This window comes from Fragaria vesca, linkage group LG7 (assembly GCF_000184155.1).
Source record: "Fragaria vesca subsp. vesca linkage group LG7, FraVesHawaii_1.0, whole genome shotgun sequence".
Classification (NCBI taxonomy): Eukaryota; Viridiplantae; Streptophyta; class Magnoliopsida; order Rosales; family Rosaceae; genus Fragaria; species Fragaria vesca.
In genome coordinates, this window is record NC_020497.1 from 303,104 (window position 1) to 326,848 (window position 23,745).

The 23,745-nt window shown below is 37.8% G+C and overlaps 3 protein-coding genes and 1 pseudogene across 4 annotated transcripts in view; 1 reads left to right on the forward strand and 3 right to left on the reverse strand.

Annotated features, from left to right (window-relative positions):
* The window catches only part of LOC101298465 (probable pectinesterase/pectinesterase inhibitor 46-like), a 1,682-nt gene extending 1,007 nt beyond the window's left edge, over positions 1-675 (forward strand). Inside the window, exon 2 of the mRNA XM_004308133.1 lies at positions 7-675. Coding sequence (XP_004308181.1) covers positions 7-675 — 669 coding nt within the window. The remainder of the gene's footprint in view (positions 1-6) is intronic.
* A 439-nt stretch (positions 676-1,114) lies between these two features.
* LOC101298751 lies at positions 1,115-4,140 on the reverse strand (annotated as a pseudogene).
* Positions 4,141-7,548: 3,408 nt separating this feature from the next.
* LOC101292446 lies at positions 7,549-12,007 on the reverse strand. 2 transcript variants are annotated; one of them, XM_004306394.1, is made up of 3 exons: positions 10,177-10,354; positions 8,969-10,094; positions 7,549-7,863 (listed from the first exon to the last, which is right to left on the reverse strand). In XM_004306394.1, exon 2 carries the CDS (start codon positions 10,091-10,093, stop codon positions 8,975-8,977), a length of 1,119 nt encoding a protein of 372 aa, XP_004306442.1. In that variant the 5' UTR covers position 10,094; positions 10,177-10,354; the 3' UTR covers positions 7,549-7,863; positions 8,969-8,974. The 2 variants fall into 2 exon arrangements, with proteins under 2 accessions (XP_004306442.1, XP_004306441.1); XM_004306393.1 differs by having other exon boundaries at positions 8,969-12,007.
* Positions 12,008-17,530: 5,523 nt separating this feature from the next.
* LOC101292927 (type I inositol 1,4,5-trisphosphate 5-phosphatase CVP2-like) lies at positions 17,531-21,891 on the reverse strand. The gene is made up of 10 exons (XM_004306395.1): positions 21,459-21,891; positions 21,279-21,342; positions 20,499-20,586; positions 20,289-20,393; positions 19,314-19,839; positions 19,002-19,195; positions 18,766-18,874; positions 18,149-18,297; positions 17,858-18,070; positions 17,531-17,577 (listed from the first exon to the last, which is right to left on the reverse strand). Exons 1-10 carry the CDS (start codon positions 21,489-21,491, stop codon positions 17,571-17,573), a joined length of 1,488 nt encoding a protein of 495 aa, XP_004306443.1. The 5' UTR covers positions 21,492-21,891; the 3' UTR covers positions 17,531-17,570.
* Positions 21,892-23,745: the final 1,854 nt, after the last annotated feature.

A 23,745-nucleotide genomic window follows, 5' to 3' on the forward strand; every position in this document is an offset into this window, starting at 1 on the left:
GTATTTGGGAAGGGATTCGTTGCTAGAGACATTGGATTTCGTAACACAGCTGGAGCAGCCAAGCACCAGGCGGTAGCACTAATGTCGAGTGCTGACCAGACGGTGTTCTACAGATGCCGCATCGATGCGTTCCAGGACTCGCTCTACGTTCATGCCAATCGCCAATTCTACCGAGAGTGCGACATCTACGGAACAGTTGATTTCATTTTTGGAAACTCAGCAGTAGTCCTCCAGAACTGTAAGGTGTTCCCCAGGGTACCAATGACTGGCCAGCAGAACACAATCACGGCACAAGGCAAAATCGACCCTAACCAAAACACAGGAATCTCATTTCAAAACTGCACCATTTCGCCTTTCGGGGACTTGTCTTCGGTCAAGACTTACCTCGGGAGGCCTTGGAAGAACTACTCCACAACTGTGTACATGCAGACATTCATGGGAAGCTTGATTCACCCAGATGGATGGTTGCCATGGGTAGGCACAACGGCACCTGACACCATTTTCTACTCCGAGTATCAGAATTTCGGACCTGGTTCTGTGACAAAGAATAGAGTTAAGTGGAAGGGCTTGAAAACAATCACCAGCAAAGTGGCCAGCAAATTCACCGTGCACTCATTTCTTCTGGGATCCAAGTGGATCTCCGATGCGAGTGTTCCATACAAGTCCAAACTATGATCACGTACAAACACTATTTTGAGGTCTTCATGCATGAACATGTATTGTTTATTTGTTTTCAATTTCCTTTTCTTTTTGATCATATATGATCATTATTGTTCTGTTTTGCTTACTATACTTTGACAGTTTTACTGATTGTTTTGGACAATTGTCAATAAAATCACATATATGAAATACGAGTTATAATTACTGGACAAATTAAATAAATGATACATTTTACTAGAGTGATGGTTACAAATATCTTAATTATATGAAGAACAAAGAAAAGAAAAAGAAGAAGCTAAATACAGAGTTTCAAATGAAAGAAATTCAAGAAGAACAAATCCTTAATTAGAAGGTTTCATACTTCCACTAAATACAACTAATTAACAAATTACTAGGATATTTATAAAAAAAATTAAAAAAAAAAACAAGAAACGAATCAAAATATTTTCTTCAGTTAATTTTCAATTAGTCCTGCAAAGAAGGGTATGTCTGTGTAAGGCAACCAAGTGTCCCCCAATGTGAAGTTGAGCACTGTAAAATTGAGAGCTTGTGTAGCATTCATGAGACTGTAACCAGGCCATTGCACTCTTCTACTAGTATTAGCTCCAGGTCCGTGATTCTCAAACTCACCATAATATAGTGTGTCCAATCCAACAGTCCCATTCCATTCCAACCACCCAACAGAACTAATCAGAGGGCCAATATAAGACTGCATGATCACAGTCCTAGAGTACACCTTCCAAGGCCTTCCCAAAAATTTAGGGTTGAGTTCAAGTCCATTGCCAAGTCTGGTGCAGCTTCAATAGTGCAGTTGTGGATTGAGATTCCCGTGTTTTGGTTCGGGTCAGTTCGTCCCTGTGCTGTGAATGCGTTTTTCTGGTTCGGCATGGGCTTTCGGGCGTACAAGTTGCAACTCTGGAAGACAGCAGCAGCATTGCCGAAGATGAAGTCCACGGTTCCGTATATGTCACATTCTTTGTAGAATTGCCTTAGAGAATGTGCATATAGAGTGTCTTGGTACCCTTCAAAACTGCATCTGTAAAATGTGGAGAAGTCTGCATTATTTCTTACGGCCACTGCTTAGACACGTTTTGAAGAGTCGATTTCGAATTGTATTATCATCTTTCACTAAAGATTATGACTTTTATGATTTCTTCAAGCCAACCAATGTCTTAATCTATTCACCCGAGACATCCATATGGCACCGATTACTTTATATCAACCAAGTATGAACCCTGATCCTCTCAGCTATTGATATGGATGTCCAACCAGGAAACTATTGCCACCATAGAGCAGTCACTTCAGTAGATCATGTTGGTATTAATGTGTTCTTGGTATGCACTCGAAGAACTAGGTTAAGAAGAACAGGGAAAAAAGATCAGAAGTACTGGATTTTACTAGTATGGACTCACTCGATGATTTTCGTCTCTTTATCATGTTATTAGTTCTCAAATGTGTCAATGAGTTTATTAGCACCCCACAAGGCTACAACTAATCTCCATGTTAGCACCCAAATTTCCCAATCATTATTTCACCAACAAATTAGTCAAACCAAACCTGTAACAGATAGTGAGAGAGATTGGCAGAAGTGAGAGAAGGAAAAAAAAAAACCAAATCTCTATAATTTTGACGTTACCGGTGAAAAAATAGAGTTAGTCAAACTTTAAGGTTGACTCAAACATGTGGAAACGGGCCTAACGCATATGACGGTCCGGCCCGCCGCGAACAAAAATGGATTGGGCCGGGTCGGTTTTTTCAAGTTTTCTCCTACTTCGGTTTTTATCACCATTCTTATTCCCATGCTCAGAGGAGAAATGTGCCCCTAAACAAGAAACAAAGGAGGCTGTCAAGCAGCCACGACGTCGTTTGCGTACTATTCGAATGTGGCAGATGACATTGGATCTTCCCCTCTTTTAAGATCACAATTCGTGAAATGGATAATGTGTTGGGCTTGACTACTTATATTTATTTGGGCCTCATAATTGTATGGGTTATTGTGTCAGGTTATCTTGTAAACGGGTCTTTAGGGTATCGATAGCAATTTCTGACACTATATAAGTAAAAATTGGTACAAGCTAAAACTAAAAACGTAACAAAAAGGGACTGATAATATTTACTAAGGACGCTTCTTTTCAAAAATTACATCACTAAGTTACAATATACAAAAGTGGCTAAAATCTAAATTTCATGAGCTCAAAAGTTACATTTTTTAATGGTTTTTACCAGACCTAAATAATTAAGAGCAATTTGTAAGCTTTTAATCTTATATTTTCTTCACTTTAGACAAAACTTTGATTGTTTTTGAACACCATATTCCCTATAATTATCTTCTTCTTCTTTTTTTCTTTTGAAGAAGGACGCTACATCATTTTATTGATCAACCAACTGTAGGAGGACAACATAAACATATCACACCCGCAATGACAATGTAAATGAGGAGCTATGCATAACAACACATGTGACATAAGTCATCTTAATATTGTAACCTCTAGAATAGACACCATGATCAACAATTCCAAACTTTCAAAATCATCTGACTTATTGAAGTTTCATAACCAAGAACCAAACTATTTTGAGGTGTTAACCTCAAAGCCAACACCATAGCCCAACAGAGACGAAACCCAAACCAGAAATATCAGTTTCATACCCAGAGCCCGAACACCCAACACACCTCATCGAATCCAACTTAGCAAGACATGGAGCCCAAGCTCAAACCTAAACCCAAACCATAGCCTAGCACAAGGCCCAAAACAAGGCCCAATGCCATGTACTAAGGACACCAATGCTCGCCGACTGAGCTCTGATTTTTGACATCTTTAGACCCACCATAGGAACCCTAGCAGCCTGAAACAACAACCACTCGCCACCCATAGTCGTCGTCTATGCAAGAGATCTATGATTGACTCGGCCCAACCTCTCCACATCACCTAGGTCAGAGACCCGGCCACCATTGTAACACGCCGGACCAACTACCCAAACACCGCCTAACCCTGTCGAAAAAACAACTCAGCCAATCTCCAGTCCAAAGACAAAAGCCCCTGGATGGATAATATCTTTCATTCAGAGCAAACCCAAGTTGCACGTGAACACGCTATTGGAGTCACCAACTGAGACGACATCGGTAACATCACCATCGGAGAAACCAGTGGAAACCTGACCACCAACACCTGAACGCCACCCTTGATCTAAGGCCAAGTGACTAGTGTCACCAAGCCGAAATATCAATGCCTCCTTCCAACGACAACCGAAACTCCGAACCTCCACCAGATCGAGAAACACATAAGACGAAGGTCGGCCTTCGTTTGCTTTATTTTGAGGCCAGCAAATTGCTCCACCGCCGACGATGTCATTAGAATAGCCAAGAAGATTAAGAGACCTCAATCCTCTTACCAAAATAGCCAAGGAGCCGCCAGGGGCAAACCCTAGCAGAGTACTCTTCATTGACCACGATTTTCTTCCCATATAATTGACAAGACCCATCCCGAATTTCACCCTGAAATCTGAAGTAAACCCTGCGGGGACCACCTCCAAACGAAATTTTACCTAAAATTCGGCATAACCTCTTTTGAAAATGCACAACCCTTCTTAAAAGCACCTGCAAACACTTCTAAAATTTCAAAACCGACCTTAAACACCTGGAGCCTTCATGCTCCCCAAATTCACAACGCCTCCAAAAAAAAAATGATTAAACTAGATATAATCCCACAACAACAATCATAGGTTCAGAGCAACTCTAATCTTGAAGGAAATAAACAAAAATGTACAAATAGGCGGAAGCTCTAAAATGGACTATGCCTCGTCTCCACGTACGCCCGATCTCAACTAAGTTATCATGCATACTAGGCATTTAAAATTGAAGGGCCCAGGGGAGAAGCAATTGAAAACGTTAGAGTGAGTGGACAAAAATAAAGTTTAAGAGGAAACAAATCTTTATGCTTTCCCAAATTTAATTTTCAAGGAACTCAAATGCATGCCTCAAGCGATAAAACTTATCTCATAAATATCGGGCCTCTCAAGCCAAACTATATATTCATAAATGTATGTATTTACACCCGTCATATTCCTTGTATGAATTCTAAGAAAAGAAATATGCAAAATAAAAATTCGTACAAGGCTACGACGCTTGCGTCTAATACTCACGTCGCGCTATAATAGAATTTTACCTCATTATGCAGAAAAGACGGTGTATATGTATACGTGCATATTCCCTATATAAATTCTTATATTTATATAGGGCTACGACGATCGCGTCTAACGCTCACGTCGCGCCATAATAGAATTTTACCTCATTATGACGAAAAAGCACGTATGGCTAGCTAGCATTTATATACATACTATTCTCATAAATATCCATATATCAATATATAATCACCGAAACTCTCATTTTCGGTTATTCTCCAACAATAAAAAAAATTGTCAAATTAAAATGACATCTCATGCTCCAACCAAAAGGAATTTATCAACAATAAACCATTCGCATGCATAATATTTAAAACCAAAGTCTACTCACAGTATTAGGCCTAAGTCTTCCAATGCTCGGAATACTCCTCGAGCGCTGCCTCCAACTATTCACACTCTCTAGCCAAACCCACGTCTGACGATAAACAGAAGAACAAGTTGGTCAAACCGGACTCGATAATAATCACTAACGATTCGACTTCTTCTTTTGACGAGGTTTCCTGGGTTGACCAAGTTTGACCCACGGTTGACCAATAGATATTAAGAATCATTTTCTACTAACTTCGCATCTAAAACTTATTCGGTTTCAAACCAAACCTTAACCTGAAATCGAAGTCACAAATCATCTCCATGCCTTTAACACACTAAGCAATTTACTTCCAAAATCACCACATAGCAATTTGGTCTAGATTCTAGGGTTACTATGGATAGTATTCATATTACCAAAAAAAATTATTTTATGGTCCCCTATGCTCATGCATGCCAATAACCAGAACCAACAATTCCAACATTTCTTTTCAACCCATCTTCACACCAAAATTTACTAAGGGCACCCTAAAGGGTTTCCAAGAATGGAAGTTTCCATAAATAGAAACTTTCTAAATATGGCAGATTTTCCTAAACCGAAAACTTGCCAGAAATACTTGTCAGATTTCGGCGACTTGCCGGAATTTCGCCATAGTCTCCCCGTAAACTCCAAATCACCAAGTTATCGACTTGCAACACTAAAAATACACCCAATCAATCCAAAAATCAACACAGCAGCCATATAACATCAAAGGAGATCGAGACTACCTTCCATCGATCTCAAGTACCAACTCAAGAACTCTCCTGGTCGGAGTCAACCTGCAGGACCTCCAACCTGCCCAACTGTTGCCTCATTCTTCGCTGAAACGACATCAATCACCTCTGATCCTCTCCAGCTAAGCGCACCAGGTCCCTGCCTCGGTCCAAATAGATATGTAACTCCTCCAAGGACCATTTCAACTTCACATCAAGCTCCCAGAACCTACCAAAACGCTGAAGAAACCCACCGAAATCATGAAACACCCTCGCCGGAGACTAACCGTAAAAACCCAGAAAACACAAAAAAGAGGGACTTTCGATTAGGGCACTCAAAACTGTGTTTTTCTATTATAAACATGAATGGTTCAAGTTCGATAGAATTATGTTCATTTATTGGTTTAATCGAGTTTGAGTGCATTAATGATAACCAAATTGGCTGAAATTTTACAGAGATGATCTATACATTAGTATCTAAATACTAGACGGTGGAGATGTGAAAATTCGATTGAAAAATGAGTGTAAAGTAGAAATCCGTACCGTAAGAATAAATGCGGACCTCCGCACCTGAGAAAATCTCTGTGTGTATATATATATATACTTCAAAAATATAATGGTCAACAAAGCATATAAGCTGGTTCCAATATAAATCCTTTTATGATGTCGTTACCTATACTAAAGAAATTATAAGTGTTTAGGAGGAGTATAGCAAAATCGAGGACTACAAGATCTTATATAAAACTAGGGCTTGATAAACAACAAACACTTTCTCACTTTTTATCTTTTTGAGAAAGATTATGGTTTCCTTTCTCGTCTTGAAATATCTACTAATACATTTGGATCATGTAATTTATACTAACGATGCGTGTGGAACTTAGATGCAGAGCCGATCCTGAGATTGCAGGGCTTTAGGCCAAAAACGAAAATGGGGTTCTCGAGCCACTTTCTAATATAATCACATTTTTATTGCTCTCGGAAGTAATTTTCAAAATTTTAATAACAAATAAAGTTTAGTAACATAACAATACAATAAATAGTGGAAAGAGTCCTAAGAAATCGGGAATCATTCTTTTTAATTAAATTCTCCTATTTCGTTAAAATCCCCAAAACAAATCTAGGAGATTGATATAGATACATCCAAACATGAAAGAGGTAACAATAATGCTACTTTGTATTCATGGTATAGCAAGCCGCAAAAAGAAGTCTCTGATAGTGGAGTTGAGATTGGTGGAATTCCTTCTTATCCTCGACTCGAAAACTCAGGCCTCCACCACACATCTTGTTCTTGAGTATTTATTTTGCTGCTATTTTTACCTATACATACAGAGAGACAGTCTGCAAAGCATGCACTGGATTGCGAAGCAGAGGATTTGTCGTACGAAGACATCAACGTAGTCCCAGATTTCATGCTCCGTCTTAGTGACTAAAGGTCTTTCATAAGCATAACGAGTCATTCCCAGTCTAGCTGTGATTTAGAAATGAGCAGACATATTACTGCATTAGACAAATGCAAAAACAACAGCACCAGTGACACAAGTATATGAATTTTGTGAAGACGGAAGAGAACACAGAAGAGATCTAACCGCAAACTTGTTCATCAACTCATTAACAGTACAAATTTTAACAAAAAAAAAAAAAAAACTCATTAACAGTACAACAAATATATTAAATAGCATTAAACCGACCACCACTCGTGTTATTATCCCACCATTCATGTGTTAATATCCCTCGGGATGGTCATTCCTACCCATAGGATACAAGATAAATTAACCAGTTCGGCCCTCCTAATAAAGTCCAATACACAACATATCTTACACAAATATTGGTACAGTAGCTTTTCCTAAGAGATAAACCCCAGCCGGTTGGTTCGCAGGCCACCAAAAACAACTTGTGAAATCCCAAACAAGATCTTCATACTTCCTGGTCATCATCCTCGGCAGAAGTTCCTTTGATACTTTTTTCCTGTTATGTAGAACAAGATAAATCACAATCCACATCAAACCGATTATAATCAGATAAGAAAAGAATGAATAGTTCATCAAATCTCACAAAATGGGGCTAGTAAACATTGAATCCATTCATCTTCAGGACTACTTAGCAAGTTCTAACATTTTCCTTGCAAATTACATGGAGGTTTCCGTAGTTAAACCCAATTTCTCCATCAGTTGTAATTTCGACTTTGTCAATCGTATCCATCTGATGTAGACAATTTAGAAATGCAATCAAGGCAAAGTGAAGAGTGAAGACCACATTTTGGTTACTTCAGTCATTCGAGCAGGCAACAACTATGATAAGTTTCTTAGGCTTTACGTAAACTGAAAAGCTTACAACGATTCACAAAATAAAAGCTAGGGGAACCCAAGTGAAATTCGACACAAGCTGTGGGTGCTAAGATTGTAATTTAGCCCTTTTTGTGACAGCAAATGAGAAAACATAAAGATCAACTTGCAAGAAGAACATGAAGTACTCCAATTTATAGTTAAAGTTTCATTGCAAACTGTACCCAAAAAAAAAAAAAAAAAAAAAAAATACTTGGCATTTCACAAGGTCCCGCAGCGAAAAACAGAAAGGACATGTATTGAGGTATCACTCCCAAACCATAAACAAGCTTTTGAGGTACTACCCCCTTCCACATAGTATAAGCTTAATTTCGAGATAGCATTCCCCCACCAACAACCTAACTATCAAGAGAAAGGCGCAGGTTTAGTGACAGCCATTTAAGCTTGAGATGTTGGATAATCTCATTTAGTAACCAAATGCAGATCTCATTTCTAATCTGGGTAAAAGACTGAACTCGCTAATACCAAAGAAGTGCATTACATCTGCATGCCTACAAACATGTATATACTATATACACACTTCCATCCTCAAACCACCCAAGTCAGTTGAGCTTGATATAATTTTAGAACTTCCACTAGATGTTAACACACAAAGAAAGCAATGTCATAGATCCTATTCGATAAAGTTAATATTGAAGACGCACATGCAGATAATGATGAGCATGGAAACTGTTAGGAAATAAATATTAAGGAAAATGTAGGGACTAGTACTGATAAACCAAACTTACAGATTGTTAGAGCAGAAATGCACCAGTCATGCAAAAACTTTTGGTGCGTGTATCATCTGGTTTACGCAGCTTCCTGGAATGGTATCGAAAGCGGCGGGTCCTCAGCAATCGGGTTTGGATCTGGACTGTTGATTTGAAGCAGTAGTCCTTGACAGTAGTAGCAATAATGTCATATTCAAATGTTATGAGAAGAATCTTCCCCGTGTTTCTATCTTGAAAATGACCATCACAGAAGAATTTGTTCAAAACAAGGCAGACTTTTTGAGCTCCGAGATGGACAAATTTGAAATCAGTACAGATAGTGTCGGAATGTGGTTCTCTGAATTCGTTATATTCATAACACAAATCTGGCAGCTTGAGAGGTGTGGATGTGAGGCGATGAAAATTATCACAATTGTCTGACATGAAAAAGGCGGATACACGGAGAGGGTCATCGATAGGATCATAGTTAAACAATAGGTGGAAAGCACCAAGATTGGGATGATGGTTTTGGATGAAGATAGGAGTCCTAATTTGGTAGCCAAGAGAGGGAAGGGTGTTACCCAAACTGAAAGATGACTCGGTCCATCCATTTTCAGGCTTGGTTGCATCAAAGCAAAACACTCCAGGGTGCTCAGGCGGCCCCCACGCTTGTTCTCCAGCAGGCAGCTTACCCATATAACCTCCAGGCTGCTTGCACGCCCAACCTAAGATTTTGTTGCTCCCCTCCAAAAATGAGGCAAAGAAGCGACACGTGTCTCTCTCAATAAAGGGAGGAGCATCCAGAGACCGCCACTTGAGGTCGTTTTCGGGATCTAAAACCTCAAAAGGGCGAGCTTGAGGATCAACCCCCTCAATCCTTTCGGGGTTGGTGTCGATACAGTAGAGTTTGCGGTTGAGCTCCCCCAGCACTGGCCTATTCTTAGGACGGGAGAAGGTTAGTTTCGTCCGGGAGGAATACTTGAGCGGCCGGGCCGACGTATCAAGCGATCTAATATGTGTAACACCACCAACACAACCACGCGCGCTGAAAGGGAAAAGAATTTGGGAGCCGAAGCGACAGGAAAAGTTCCAGCCATCCTCGAACCTCTTATAAGCTGCCTCCCGCAAGTACTCCTCCTCATCATCATCATCATCACTACCCATTCTGATCGAGCGAACAACTTGATTCACGAAACGTTTACCACCGCATCTACTAAACTCATTGAAACATAAGTATAAGCTCTTGCCTTTGTTCAATTCCAATTCCATTTCCGATTCCGATTTCATGTGCTTCCTATTCGATACATCTGCTGTTGCGGCCGCTAAAGTAGTACTGGATCTTCTCAGGCTAATTTTCTGCTTTGCACTTGGCGCCGCTAAACCTAACCCTAATCTTGCCGCCGCTGTCCTCATCTCCCCAACTCCAAATACACGCCTAATTTCTCTTTTCCTTCCTTCTCAATTCTAAAGGGACCGGGGTTCTCTGATAAAAATAACCCCTTAAAGCCCAATTTGAGTTTCTCTTCTTCTATGGGCTAACGTAGGCTATTTGAGATAGTACGTATGGGCTAAATCTCCCTTATCTGATCTAACAACTTTATTGACTTTACTAAATTGTTTCTCTGCCTCAGCCTTAAAAAATTTAAAGACGACTACAGCCTGTGACTTTACAGAAATAAGAAATACATGGAGAACCTCGAAAAAAACATCAATAAAGGTAATAAAATACTGATTTTTGCAAAGAGTCAGAAGAGGAAAAGGACCACAGATGTCACTCATGTCAGTGTGGATTAATTCTAATAGTTCATGGGCTCCTACAGACCCCTTTTTACTAGATTTGGTCGTTTTACCCTTAAGACACTCAATGACACTCAATGCAGACGTCAAAATCAGTAAAATCTAAAGAAGGTAGAAAGTCCACATTAAGGTCTTACAATTTCCCACTTGGACTATCAATATTCAAACAACAAGAAAAGCTGCTGCATCAGATGTAGCAAAACTGAAGTACGCACAAAAACATCCAGCACCATCAAAATCATTCCAAAACTCAGTCATTCTGTAATCCCCATTATATTGAACCACAGCAAATCTACACTTAACCAAGAATTAGCACCCTGCGACTACAATCCAATTTCTTACAGAACACAGGAGTAAACTTAAGGCATATGAAACATTAACTTGCTAAACATAGTGCAAGTAAACTGATCCAAACTTAATAGATTCTCAATACCTAAGGAATCTGCAACTTCAAATACTGAAAATACATACAAGTATACATTGAAATTCTGCAAATAATGCTAATGAACTGAAATAACAACTTTTACTCGAGCAAGAGGAAAAACTACAATCTATGCAACAAAGTTTCTGAGCCAAAGTGAGTGCTTGCCCTATAGCTTCATGGACAGCAACATATTCAGCTTGCAAAGTTAGACTGTTTCACACTCTTCCAAGATATTGCCCCTCCGGCCAGCATAAAAATATACCCTGAGGTTGACTTAAGATCATCCACACAACCCTTATAATCTAAATCACTGTATCCAACTACTTCCAATTCAGTATCAAGATTCCTATAAACCAGCATGTAATCCTTTAAATATCGACACACAACACTAGAAATATGAATCTACTCCCACTGACCTTCATATATATGCACTCATCTAGTCTATTTTAAGCAAAGCCAAATGAAGTAATCACATAATCAAACTTAATATACCATGTCACGAAGCCTGTTTTTAAACCATAGATTGACTTTCTTAATCTACATACCTTTTCTTCATTCAACTCACCAGACACATTATTCTCTACTTCATTATACCCAAACCATTCATCAATGTCACTCACACTATTTCTGCCGGCTTCCATATCTAGGTCTATCTCTATTGGTCTCCAGAATTCTAGTATGGTGATGTGGGCTGTAGAATCTAACCCCTTAGATTTGGTCAAGTATCCTACAAAGAAAACAATCGAGGTTCTAGGATCAAGCTTTCCTGCCTTCGGATTATAAATCCTTGCCTCTGCCTTACATCCCCACACATGAAGGTGATTTAAACTGGGTTTTCTGCCGAACCATATCTCAAAGGTGTACTATTGTTGACTGACTTACTAGAGGTCCTATTGCATATATAGATAGCAGTCCTCAATGCTTCCCCCTCCCCCCCCCCCCCCCAAAACACAAGAATCTTGGAAGTATCCCAACTTACTAATCATACTTCTAACCATGTTGATCAATGTTCTGTTCCACATTCTTAAAGATAAAGAGCAAAAGGTCCCATATTCTGTCCAGCATCTGTATGCGTACCATAATACTCACCTCCCCTATCTGATCTAACAACTTTAATGACTTTACTTAATTGTTTCTCTGCCTCATCCATAAAAATTTTAAAGACGTCTAAAGCCTGTGACTTTTCAGAAATAAGAAATACATGCAGAACCTCGAAAAATCATCAATAAAGGTAATAAAATACTGATTTTGCAAAGAGTCAGAAGAGGAAAAGGACCACAGATGTCACTCATGTCAGTGTGGATTAATTTTAATAGTTCTTGGGCTCCTAACAGAACCTTTTTACTAGACTTGGTCGTTTTACCCTTAAGACACTCAATGCAGACATCAAAATCAGTAAAATCTAAAGAAGGTAGAAAGTCCACATTCAGTCTTACAATTTCCCACTTGGACTATCAATATTCAAACAACAAGAAAAGCTACTGCATCAGATATAGCAAAACTGAAGTCTGCACAAAAACATCCAGCACCATCAAAACCATTCCAAAACTCAGCCATTCTGTAATCCCCATTATATTGAACCACAGCAAATCTACACTTAACCAAGAATTAGCACCTGCGACTACAATCCAATATCTTACAGAACACAGGAGTAAACTTAAGGCATATGAAACATTAACTTGCTAAACATAGTGCAAGTAAACTGATCCAAACTTAATAGATTCTCAATAGCTAAGGAATCTGCTACTTCAAACACTAAAAATACATACAAGTATACATTGAAATTCTGTAACTAATGCTAATGAACTAAAATAACAACTTTTACTCGAGCAAGAGGAAAAATGCAGAAAACTGATTCAATAATACTACTTTAGTCAGATATTTGAATAATTAAAATACAGATATTAAGTCTACTGCAATGCAGGATTGAACTCTCCCACTAACCTAAGACATCAAAACTTGGTAAGATACCCATATTTGTAACATTATTCTGGAAAGTACTAACTCCTAAGGGTTTTGTAAGTGGATCTGCCAACTGATCTTGAGTACGGATCTTAAAAACATAAATCTCATCATCTCTTACGCTTTCCCTTGCGGCATAGTACTTGACGTCAATATTATCACAATACAACCTAATCGGTCTCTCGATAGAGTCTACCACCCCAATCTATGCAACAAAGTTTCTGAGCCAAAGTGAGTGCTTGCCCTATAGCTTCATGGACAGCAACATATTCAGCTTGCAAAGTTAGAGACTGTTTCACACTCTTCCAAGATATTGCCCCTCCGGCCAGCATAAAATATACCCTGAGGTTGACTTAAGATCATCCACACAACCCTTATAATCTAAATCACTGTATCCAACTACTTCCAAGTCAGTATCAAGATTTCTATAAACCAGCATGTAATCTAGAGGTCCTATTGCATATATAGATAGCAGTCCTCAATGCCTTCCCCCCCCCCCCCCCAAACCACAAGAATCTTGGTAAGTGTCCCGACTTACTAATCATACTTCTAACCATGTTGATCAACGTTCTGTTCCACATTCTTGAAGATAAAGAGCAAAAGGTCCCATATTCTGTCCAGCATCTGTATGCCTACCATAATACTCACCTCCCCTATCTGATCAAACAACTTTAATGACTTTACTTAATTGTTTCTCTGCCTCAGCCTTAAAAATTTTAAAGAGGTCTAAAGCCTGTGACTTTTCAGAAATAAGAAATACAGGCAGAACCTCGAAAAATCATCAATAAAGGTTATTACTGATTTTTACAAAGAGTCAGAAGAGGAAAAGGACCACAGATGTCACTCATGTCAGTGTGGATTAATTCTAATAGTTCTTGGGCTCCTAAGAGACCCCTTTTTACTAGACTTGGTCGTTTTACCCTTAAGACACTCAATGCAGACGTCAAAATCAGTAATATCTAAAGAAGGTAGAATGTCCTCTCTCACAAGTATTTTTAACCTCTCTTTTGAGATATGTCCCAACCTTTTATGCCAAAGAAAAGCTGAATTCTCATTGTGTCTAGGTCTCTTATGTCCTATAATCTTTTCTGTCAAAAATTCCTCAAGTGAATTTCTACAGTTTAAATGCCAATAACCATCAACAAGAGATGCATTACCAATAAAATCAGAAAAATGGAAGAAATCGAGACTTTTATTATCTCCAACAAAATAATAACCATGAGTTTTCACAAAACGAGATCCTGAAACTAAATTTCTCTGCATAGAAGGTATGCAGTACACATTCTCCAGATCTAAAGTAAAGCCACTAGGAAAAACTAGCCTAACTACTTCAATTGCTTTAACTGCTACTCTGTTTCCATTCCCTGAGCTAATCCTAGCTTCATCCTTATTTGGGATCCGATTTCTTAGATATCCTTGCATAGAGGTAATGACATGTATAGGTGAAGCAGTGTCAACCCACCAAGAACTAGAAGACACACTAACACTGTTATTTTCTAAATGAAAAACAGATTTGTTTTGAAAAATATTACCTTTCTTAACAAGCCAGTCTTTAAAACCCTTGCAATCTTTTTGACATGACAGGCTTTCGGCAGAAGAAACACTTTACAGATCCACTCTTAAAAAATTTTAAATTGTTAGATCCCTGAGAAGTTCCCTGAGAAACTTTAGAAGATGAAGCACCAAATTGATTTGACCTATAGCCGAATTTCTTTTTAAACTGAGTCTTGCTGACAAGATTCACTCCAATGCTCTTCCCTTTCTTAATTCTATCCTCTTCTTGAACACAAATTGAAATCAATTCATTCACAGACCAACTCTCCTTCTGTGTATTATAGTTTGACTGCATCTAACTTAAGCCCAGCAAACAACTAATATGAAGATCAAAACTCAATTCTCAAAAGACACAATCTTAATTAATCAAAGCAATGCATTATATATAAAAGGCTAAGCAGCAGATAAGCATGAATCATACAACATGTTTATATCAATTGCAGACACATAGAAACTTCATTCAATTTTACACAGGCATCATTCCAATCCAAAACACAAAATCATGCAACTGAAGGTAAGTTTCTTCCGGCATGCATCTAGGGTTCTTGTGCTTTATAGAAATCATAGACATGTTTTGAATTGAAAACAAAAATTTCCAGAAAATCAGATTTTAAAACCTTATGCTGTTTCATACCAAAGTGCGGAAGCATACCAGGATACTTTACGTGCTTCTTGTCGATGAAGGGAGACCCAATTAGACAGACTGTGGGATTCTTCGATCATGATCCCAATTATGTTGAAGGAAAATTTAGGCGGAAAAACTTTCAATCAAGATCACCATCGAAGAACCCTAGAAACCCTAGAATTTGGGGCAGACCGAAGTTTGGATGGAGGTCGTCTTTACCGAAAACGGTCTGGGGTGAGTCTCTTTCGAGTCTCTATGTTCAACTGAGAAAAAACAAATAACAGGTGTTGGTCTCTCATTGGGTGGTCGTATGGATGATGTGGTGCGTTTGCCCCCACAGAAGAATTTCTCCTAATGTTATTGCTTTGATAATGAAGCAAAGTCCAACTAAAACGTACGTTTTTCTCTTCTTCTATTTTTTTATAAAGCCAACCAAAATGTTGCACAAGAAAACACCCTTTTTTGTCCCTTGGATTAACATTAACTTTTAATTAAAGTGTCCATTTTGCATTTTATTTTACGACCCATGTACTTGTCATGTCAACAAACAAATGGTTCATTCACAAAATTAGTCGTATATATCTCAATGACTGTAAAATCATTGTTTGGGTATCACATTGATACTTTTTTATATCAAATTGGTCTTTGCATAATAGTATTGTTGCTGAATTTTTCTCTTTAAATCCTCTCTTACATACATCATAAGTTTATAACCATATCCTCTCCTACATACATTCTCTGAGTTCTTAACAATTTCCAGAACCTACTAATCCTAACAGTAGAACACTCTGGTTCTCAAACAAACTACTAAACAAAGCAACAACAGGTTTGAAGTACTTGATGATGTAACTGTGATACTTCAGCAGTTCAGCCCCTTCTCCCCGGCCTCAACCTGTCACATAAATCCTTATTACAATTAAAACCCCTAAGATAGTTGAGCAGAGAAATTAAGGGTAATGAAAATTACTTGTTCTGCGTAGGATTTGGAATGCTGGGAGGTATTCTTCGAAGGCTATCAACTACAGCTGGCTCGTGAGTGACCGGCTTTTTCCCGTCTGAGTTTGTATGTAGGAGACCTTGAGCGGGTGGAGACATTGTTGAAGCTAAAGAAGATACTGGTGGGTGGAGTCTTGCTAGGGCTGTGTAACTAGCGCAGAGTGACTGCATGAATAAAACAGCAATAATAAGCTTCATCAATGATTTGAACCAGGAAGATTTCATGGTTTTGCTGACTCAGAGGATGTCTTCTTGCTTATGCTTGGTCTCCAATGATGAGTAGTTAAGGTTATTTATACATGCAAGTGAATAGTACCATTTTTCATAACCTTCTTATTTGTTAATATTCAGCTCTTCAGTTTATATTAGATGGAGATTAGATGCAGAATGTCATGTGGTACATCTTTGACTATTCGAGCTCCTTCCAAGTTCCAAAGCCAAATCCAACAGAGAATTTGAATTTATTTTGGTTTTGGAGAGCAGTTATGTGATCAGGCACGTGATTTATTTACTGTTAATTGGTTGGCAAACTTTGGATTCTCCAGTGTTTAGTTTACAATTACCACAATGGGATACTGAGATTTGGTGAATGACATAGATATGCCTAAAATACTTGACACACTCGACTTAAAAACTAAAGGTTACATTACCAATGTCATGCCAATTTGAATGTCAGAGTTTGAAACTGATGCTCTTGTTAGTATTAGAAAACGAAGGAATTTATCAACTCCATTTGCATCTCTCCTTTACCTGCACCAACCTTGGTTGCAGCAAGTTGGACTCACTGAGATGATTTTCACTACCGAGGTTTGATCTAGTAACTGCTTGTACCTCCGTTTTAGACATGAATATTCCGACCACTCGAGGGGGTGGAGCTCCGAGCAGTTCTGAAGATAGTGTTGATAGATGACAAGATCTTACATCAATAGTAAATACTAAATACTGGTAGCTAAATGTTTTCATAAGATCCAAATGTGGGCCATGTCACCCACCATCATCTCAAGAACCAATTTTGGCCAAGAACAACCGAGTATCTGACATTATAAGTACACACTTTGATAGATGACAAGATCTAAGACTGGTACATTCGCACAATGAGCTTGTCGTCTATTCATCTTGATCATCAACTTGCTGGAAAGAATCAGAAAAGTTGTATTCTAACCATTTCTAAACAAAATTATTTACACTTCGAGAAAGGCTCTACATCATAAAACCTACTTCATCTCATATCATCAGCAAAACTGGGGATTGTTTCAACCTTTCCATGGTTCTGCTTAGCAAGTTTAGTACCTGAGGATATTAACGACAGTCAGCAAACAAAGATTGAACACTTGGAAATCATTAGTACAAGAAACTATTAGACAATCGTATTAGACGGGCCAACTACATAAAATGATCCGATGACCAAAGATACAACTATAAATTTTAGCCTATCTGTATATTTGATTTGAAATTTTTTCCTGTTTAGCAACGTATCAACAAGATAAGATGGCCTCGCAACTCATTACCATCAAAATGTGACTGTAAAAAAATTAGTCAGAATAGTAACCGGATTTTTTTTTTAGCTTACAAGTTTCTCAAGTATCTATTATCTGTTGGTAAAAGCTCTTCAATCTCAACTTTCATATTAGAGCTAGGTATTTCCTTCTTCAATCCATACTCATTAACCACGACATCCACAATAAATGTAGCACAAACTGGCCGGTGGTCAGAAAAACGGGACTCTCCACGTATGTATGATAGTTGTCTAATCCCATTTCCATGCCATAGTATTCTATCACACCTGCATATTCGAACTAGTCAGATGATATGTTAAATGTTAAGATTGAGTTCCATAAGTATATTCTTCTAAGCAGCATACCAAGCTGGTGTTCTCCTTTTCTTCTTTGATGTTTTCATCTCGCCAAAATAAGTGTCCGAGTTGTAGAAGTATTTGTAAGTCGGCGCAAAGTAAATTTTTCCTTCTTTCCATCCTTTGAATACTCTCCCTGCTTCTCTTTCAATCTTGAGCTATAACAGCACATAAACACTAATGAGTGCAAAACGTAAGGAAAGCGGAAAGTTGACGCTGGTTACATCAGAGAAAAGAGATAATATTCAAGTGTGACACAGTTTTCAGGTAGCAAAGTTGGTAAATTATATAACCTTTTCTTTCTTTTTTTTTGAAAACATATAACCTGTTAAAATAACGGAAATGCAAGTGTTCATTTCAAACAAAAAAAATTTAGAATTTGGTGCTGATAGTGAAAGCAAACATTTCCATTTGTCATTTATGATAGATAACTGGAATGAAAGTGGATGTATAATAGAAAAAAGACAGCCTGGGTTGAGTTTCCATTATTTGAAACAATCATCAAGCACCATCAAGCCTTTTATTCTTTCTGTGAGCCTAATATTTTATATCTAATCGCATTGAGCAATATGGTATATAAGCAGTCCAAAATTATTATCTTATTCTATTGTGCTAAAGTCAAATACCTGATCTTTATCAAGAAGCGTATCCCAGTCATTGTCGACTAAAAGTTTCCGGGTTTCAGAGTAGCTCAATGCAATGCGGTAGTTCAAGTCCCCTAACCATATGACCTGGCTAGAGCCATTACATAAAGGATTATTCAGAAAATAAGTGACCATAAATGTGAGAAAACCTGATGCATTATAGAAATAGAATATAAAGCAAGTGTGATTCTTTAATAATAAGTTTCAAATATACTCACTCATGGTCTAGGATTTTATCTGGAACCCTACTATAAGCTGTTCTGCAAATCTTAGGAAACTGTGTATTCTTAAGAATCTCTAAGACATCCATATTTCTCCTAAGCTCATCCCCCTCTTTCTCTCCGGATGCCAAGTGACTGCAGACGAAACAAAAGGTTGTCTGATGGAATAGAAAGCTGACCGAAATACAACCCTGCAACAAGTGAACCAAGATCATAAATATACAAGGGTGCAGTACAAATTCTGATTATATATTTCAAACATATATAACTGGCACATGCTTAACTCTAGTATTGTAAATTTAGGAATACCTTGTTTCCAAGACAGCCCATGATGCCACGACTAATGCAGGAGATTCTCAAGTGACTAACATATTGTACACACTCCTTCCTTGCCCAAAGAGTAACAAAAATGCCTACCATTTGCTTACTTGCTACAAGGCTATACTTCATCTGGCTGGTAGTAGAAGAAATGGACATTTCTGAGATATCAAAGCCATTAGATCCCTCTTCATCTGGTTCAGAAGACAAATCATCTTCATTTATATTTGGTTGTTGGCATCGAAAACAGAAATCTTTACTATGCTTCCTTTCTAGTTCATAAGTGCAGTTGCAACTCTTCAGCTTTCTCTTGCTCTCTGTTCGAAAAGACTTGCTGACCTTTTTGAGGGACGGTTTTGAGAAAAACAATGAACCACCAAGGCTCGCTGTAAGTCTTGAAGATCCATTTGTTGATTTATTCAGCGACTGATTGATTAAAGCAAGCCATTTTGCAGCAGGTTCATTATCTTCTAGAACTAACACGTTTCCAGCATTTAAAGGAACAATTTCCTGAAAACTGATGGTTATACAGCAAAAATATTAATAAATTAATTAATCAATATTTGTTACAGAAGTAATTAAAACATATGACGATAGAATTTCTTCTCTCCATAGTACAAAGCTTATATGACAAAGTAGAAACTACAACAATAAGAGCACTACATCTAGGTTCTATCTAACATAAAAGGGTTTCAAAAAAAAAAAAAAAAAAGTAGCCCAAATAAACAGACTGTACAGTTTCCTTTGAATAGATTGTCAAGCATGCACTTCATTATTGAAAGAATGATTTGCAAGACGACACCGTAGGAAAAAGAAATATTAACTTAAAGATGATACATACATCCAAGGGAATTTTATCAGTAAGGAAAGAAGTATCAGCTCACAAAGATAAACAAAATGATACTTTAAATTTAAACAGGAAAAGTCAGAGGAGAAGCCGAAAAATAAGAAAAAGAGAGACCATACCCCAAAACATATATGTCTGCCGGATTATTAACCTGAAGAAAATCGTCCAGGTTAAGGCTACTATGGGGAGATTTCCCTCCTACATTCCAGGTTGCTACAAACACTCTGAAGACAAACCCGAAAGGGATATATTAAAAGTTGTGGCATATAATGTAACAAATAAGGCAACTTGAAATAGAAACAGGAAGAAAAATATCAAATAATGATTACCGAAAGGACTGAACATCTCGACCAACAGGCATTTGACCACCTGTGCCACTTATTGATTGACTGTCAAGCACCGGATCAGATTGTATTTCTGAAAGAAGATAAAAGCAGGGTAATTTTCATGCTAAGATCCTTAATACTATAATATAGGTGAAGCAAGAGAAAACAATTTTCAGAGGTTGAACAGCTAGCCCAGAAAACACAGCCACAAACTGAACCATTTAACATATAGCACAGGATTTATAGGAGCATAAAGAAAGGGGATACAATCCAAATCTCATTAGAGGTGGACATGTTCTATGCTTGCTTCCTTTCTTGCACTAGTTAAAGTGCAAACAAGAATTCTTTTGGAAAAAAATAATAATAATTATAGTTCAAACAAGAATATATTCCAGATCAAATTGCCATGATCAATATCTTTCTTGCAAACAAAGACATGGTAAACGCAACTGTCTAATATGATTAGACATGACAGGACACATTTTAGACCCAAATGTCTAAGCCAGTTGGACCAACTTATCATCGCTTTCCTACCAAAAGAGGATAAATGAGAATACCCTAACTTAGCCATTCAAAAAGAGAAGCAAAATCACATTCTTCAAAAAGAAAAGAACATGGAATGATATTCTGCTATCTGCAGATCATAAAAGTAAGACAGTAACATGTAAACAGAGTCTCCAATAGCAAAGAATATCACCTCTGAGGAGCCAAAGGCAGAGCACATTATCTGCCTCTAGATTTTCTCCAATGGAAACAAGTAATGGAATGCAAATAGAGACTCACCAGGAAAATCAGATGAGCCAATTACTTCTCTGTCTTTCATGGTGAAAATCTTGTGAATAAAAGACTGGACCAAAGGGCAACAAAAGACAAGAAAAGAAAAAACAACAGATTTATAGAAGGAATACAAAATCGGGATTAATCAAAAAAACAAGAATGAGAATGAAGCAAAGAAAAAGAAACCTTCTTTTTCAGGTCTTGATTCTCAACAGTCATCTCTGACAGTGCAATTCTTTCAACAATTGGGTTTGGCGGACCTTAACAAACCCAAATACAGATTCTTTCAACACAATCGGGTATAAATTCAAATACCCGAAACAGGGGTGATCAATCACGTCAACATTGAACAAGTAATAAACAAATGAAGGGTTTTGAAGCAAAGAAGAAATACCAGAAAGGAGAAACAGTTGAGGAAGGAGGAGATGGGTGAGACTGGGAATATATGAAAAGAGTGGCAGCCCATATATATGAAACAGGTTGGCAGGACTGGAGTTGGGTTTTCCCGAGAAAGTCAACTGGGCCAAATTCCTGAAAGAAATTAATAAATTCTTCCCGGAAAACCAGACAAGGATACAAATCATTCCATATGGTATAGAGAATGCGTTATCTGGAATTCAGAAACACTGTCGTCCTTGCGCTGCAATTAATGACACAGAATAGAATAGGAGGGGGTACCCGAGCCAAGGACTACTGGACAATATTATTATATATGTGAAAAATGTGATTAGGGGTCAATGTAGAATTGAGATTTTGGGGGGTTTGGTCTCTAATTTTTATGAAAAGGAAATCAAGGGGAGCGGTCAAAAGATGGGGTTTGGGTCACTTTCCGCTTTGTATTCTTCTCCGGGAAACAAAGCTGGGTCTGTTTTGTGTGTTCTGGGGGATATTAAAAGTTAAAAAAGAAAGTAATAATAATAATAGGGTGATGATGATTTGCTAGCTGACTTTAGGTACTTTCAACTGGCAGAAGAAACCAGAAACCAGAAGAAGAACAAGAGGTAGGCTTTGGCCCCCCACGTGTGTTATCATGGTCTCTGGGAGTATAATAGATTTATAATATATTTTTTTGAACAAAATGCCAAGTATAATAGATCAACAGCCGAAAAAAGTTATGGCTTAACAACTTATATAAGAGTATAAGACGCAGGTAACAATCAGATAATGACATTAGAAAAAGAATTTTGTTTCTAAAGATATAATAACCCACTGAAATATGACTTTCTTGTGCATAAAACACACAGAAAAGGAGAAAAAATTAGAAAACGAGCTAGCACAATCATTGAAAATTGGAAACTAGTTGGTTAGGTTATTTTCCAATTTTCGGAAAATACCAAACCATACAAGCCTAAAATCATGTGGTTGAATGCTCTCCTATATGGATTCACTCATTCTGGGTCAGTTTCACAAAGGATATGCTAGTTTGAAAAGCTAAAATGTTGTCCTTGAATGGCATGTCATTTTGGGGTCTAATATTATTTATAATTTTCGCTTAAAGAAAAAAAATTGGAAAAATACATTGTTGTATCTATCTATTTGTTTAGTTTATTTTTTTTGTTATCAAGCAAACAACTGAAATGCTACAACGACGATCTCTCACTTACAAATGGGAGACTAATACCGCTAGACCAAATAGTACTGCATCTATATCTTTGTATTTAGCAAGTCAGTTGATAATTTTATTTTTTCTATCGAGATCACACGATTTCCTTAAAAGTTTTTTAAGCGTAAGGGAAAGGAATCATGTCACAACGCCTCCAATTTGGTCACCAAGAATAGATTGAGATTCACTCTAATCAGCGTCAGCAGGAGAGGTTATACACCTAACTTTTTACTAACTCGAGCACCTAACTTCTTACAACTAAATAGATTCACTTTGGGGCTCTCATCACTTAGTTTAGTGTTAGTCAAATAGCCAAAGATTGCTTAAAAGAAAAGGGTGTTCAACACTGTTGAGTCGTCAGTCGTCTAAGAAATACCAACTTTTCTCTCCAAGCGGAAAGCTGCAGATTCTTTGGAATGGAAGGAAGCAGTCGATCACAATCACCGTTGTCTATGCTTACTTTTGTTTTCTTTCCTTTTCTTGGGCCAATGCTTGCTTTTGTTTTCAAGGGCCAATGCTAAGCATAAACATACTAATTAACAAAACAAATGGGGGGCATGCATTTGATACTAAATAAATGTGGAAATGCTTGGCTTGTTAAATATAGGAATCCCCAATATAATGAAAGTTGGAGCAAGCTCTGTTGAAAAGTGTGGCTCACCGAAGACAACATGTTTGTTGTTGAAGCACTCGTGCTTCAGTTCAGACCTCAAGTTGCAACCGATAACTGGTTACTTAATTTATATTTGCAAGATACCAGATTTTCTTTTTTTGAGAATAAGCTAGATACCAGATTGTTGTGCAAATTAAGCACAACAATTTAAGCACCCCATCATCACCCCTAATCAGGGGCGGATACACTCATAGGGT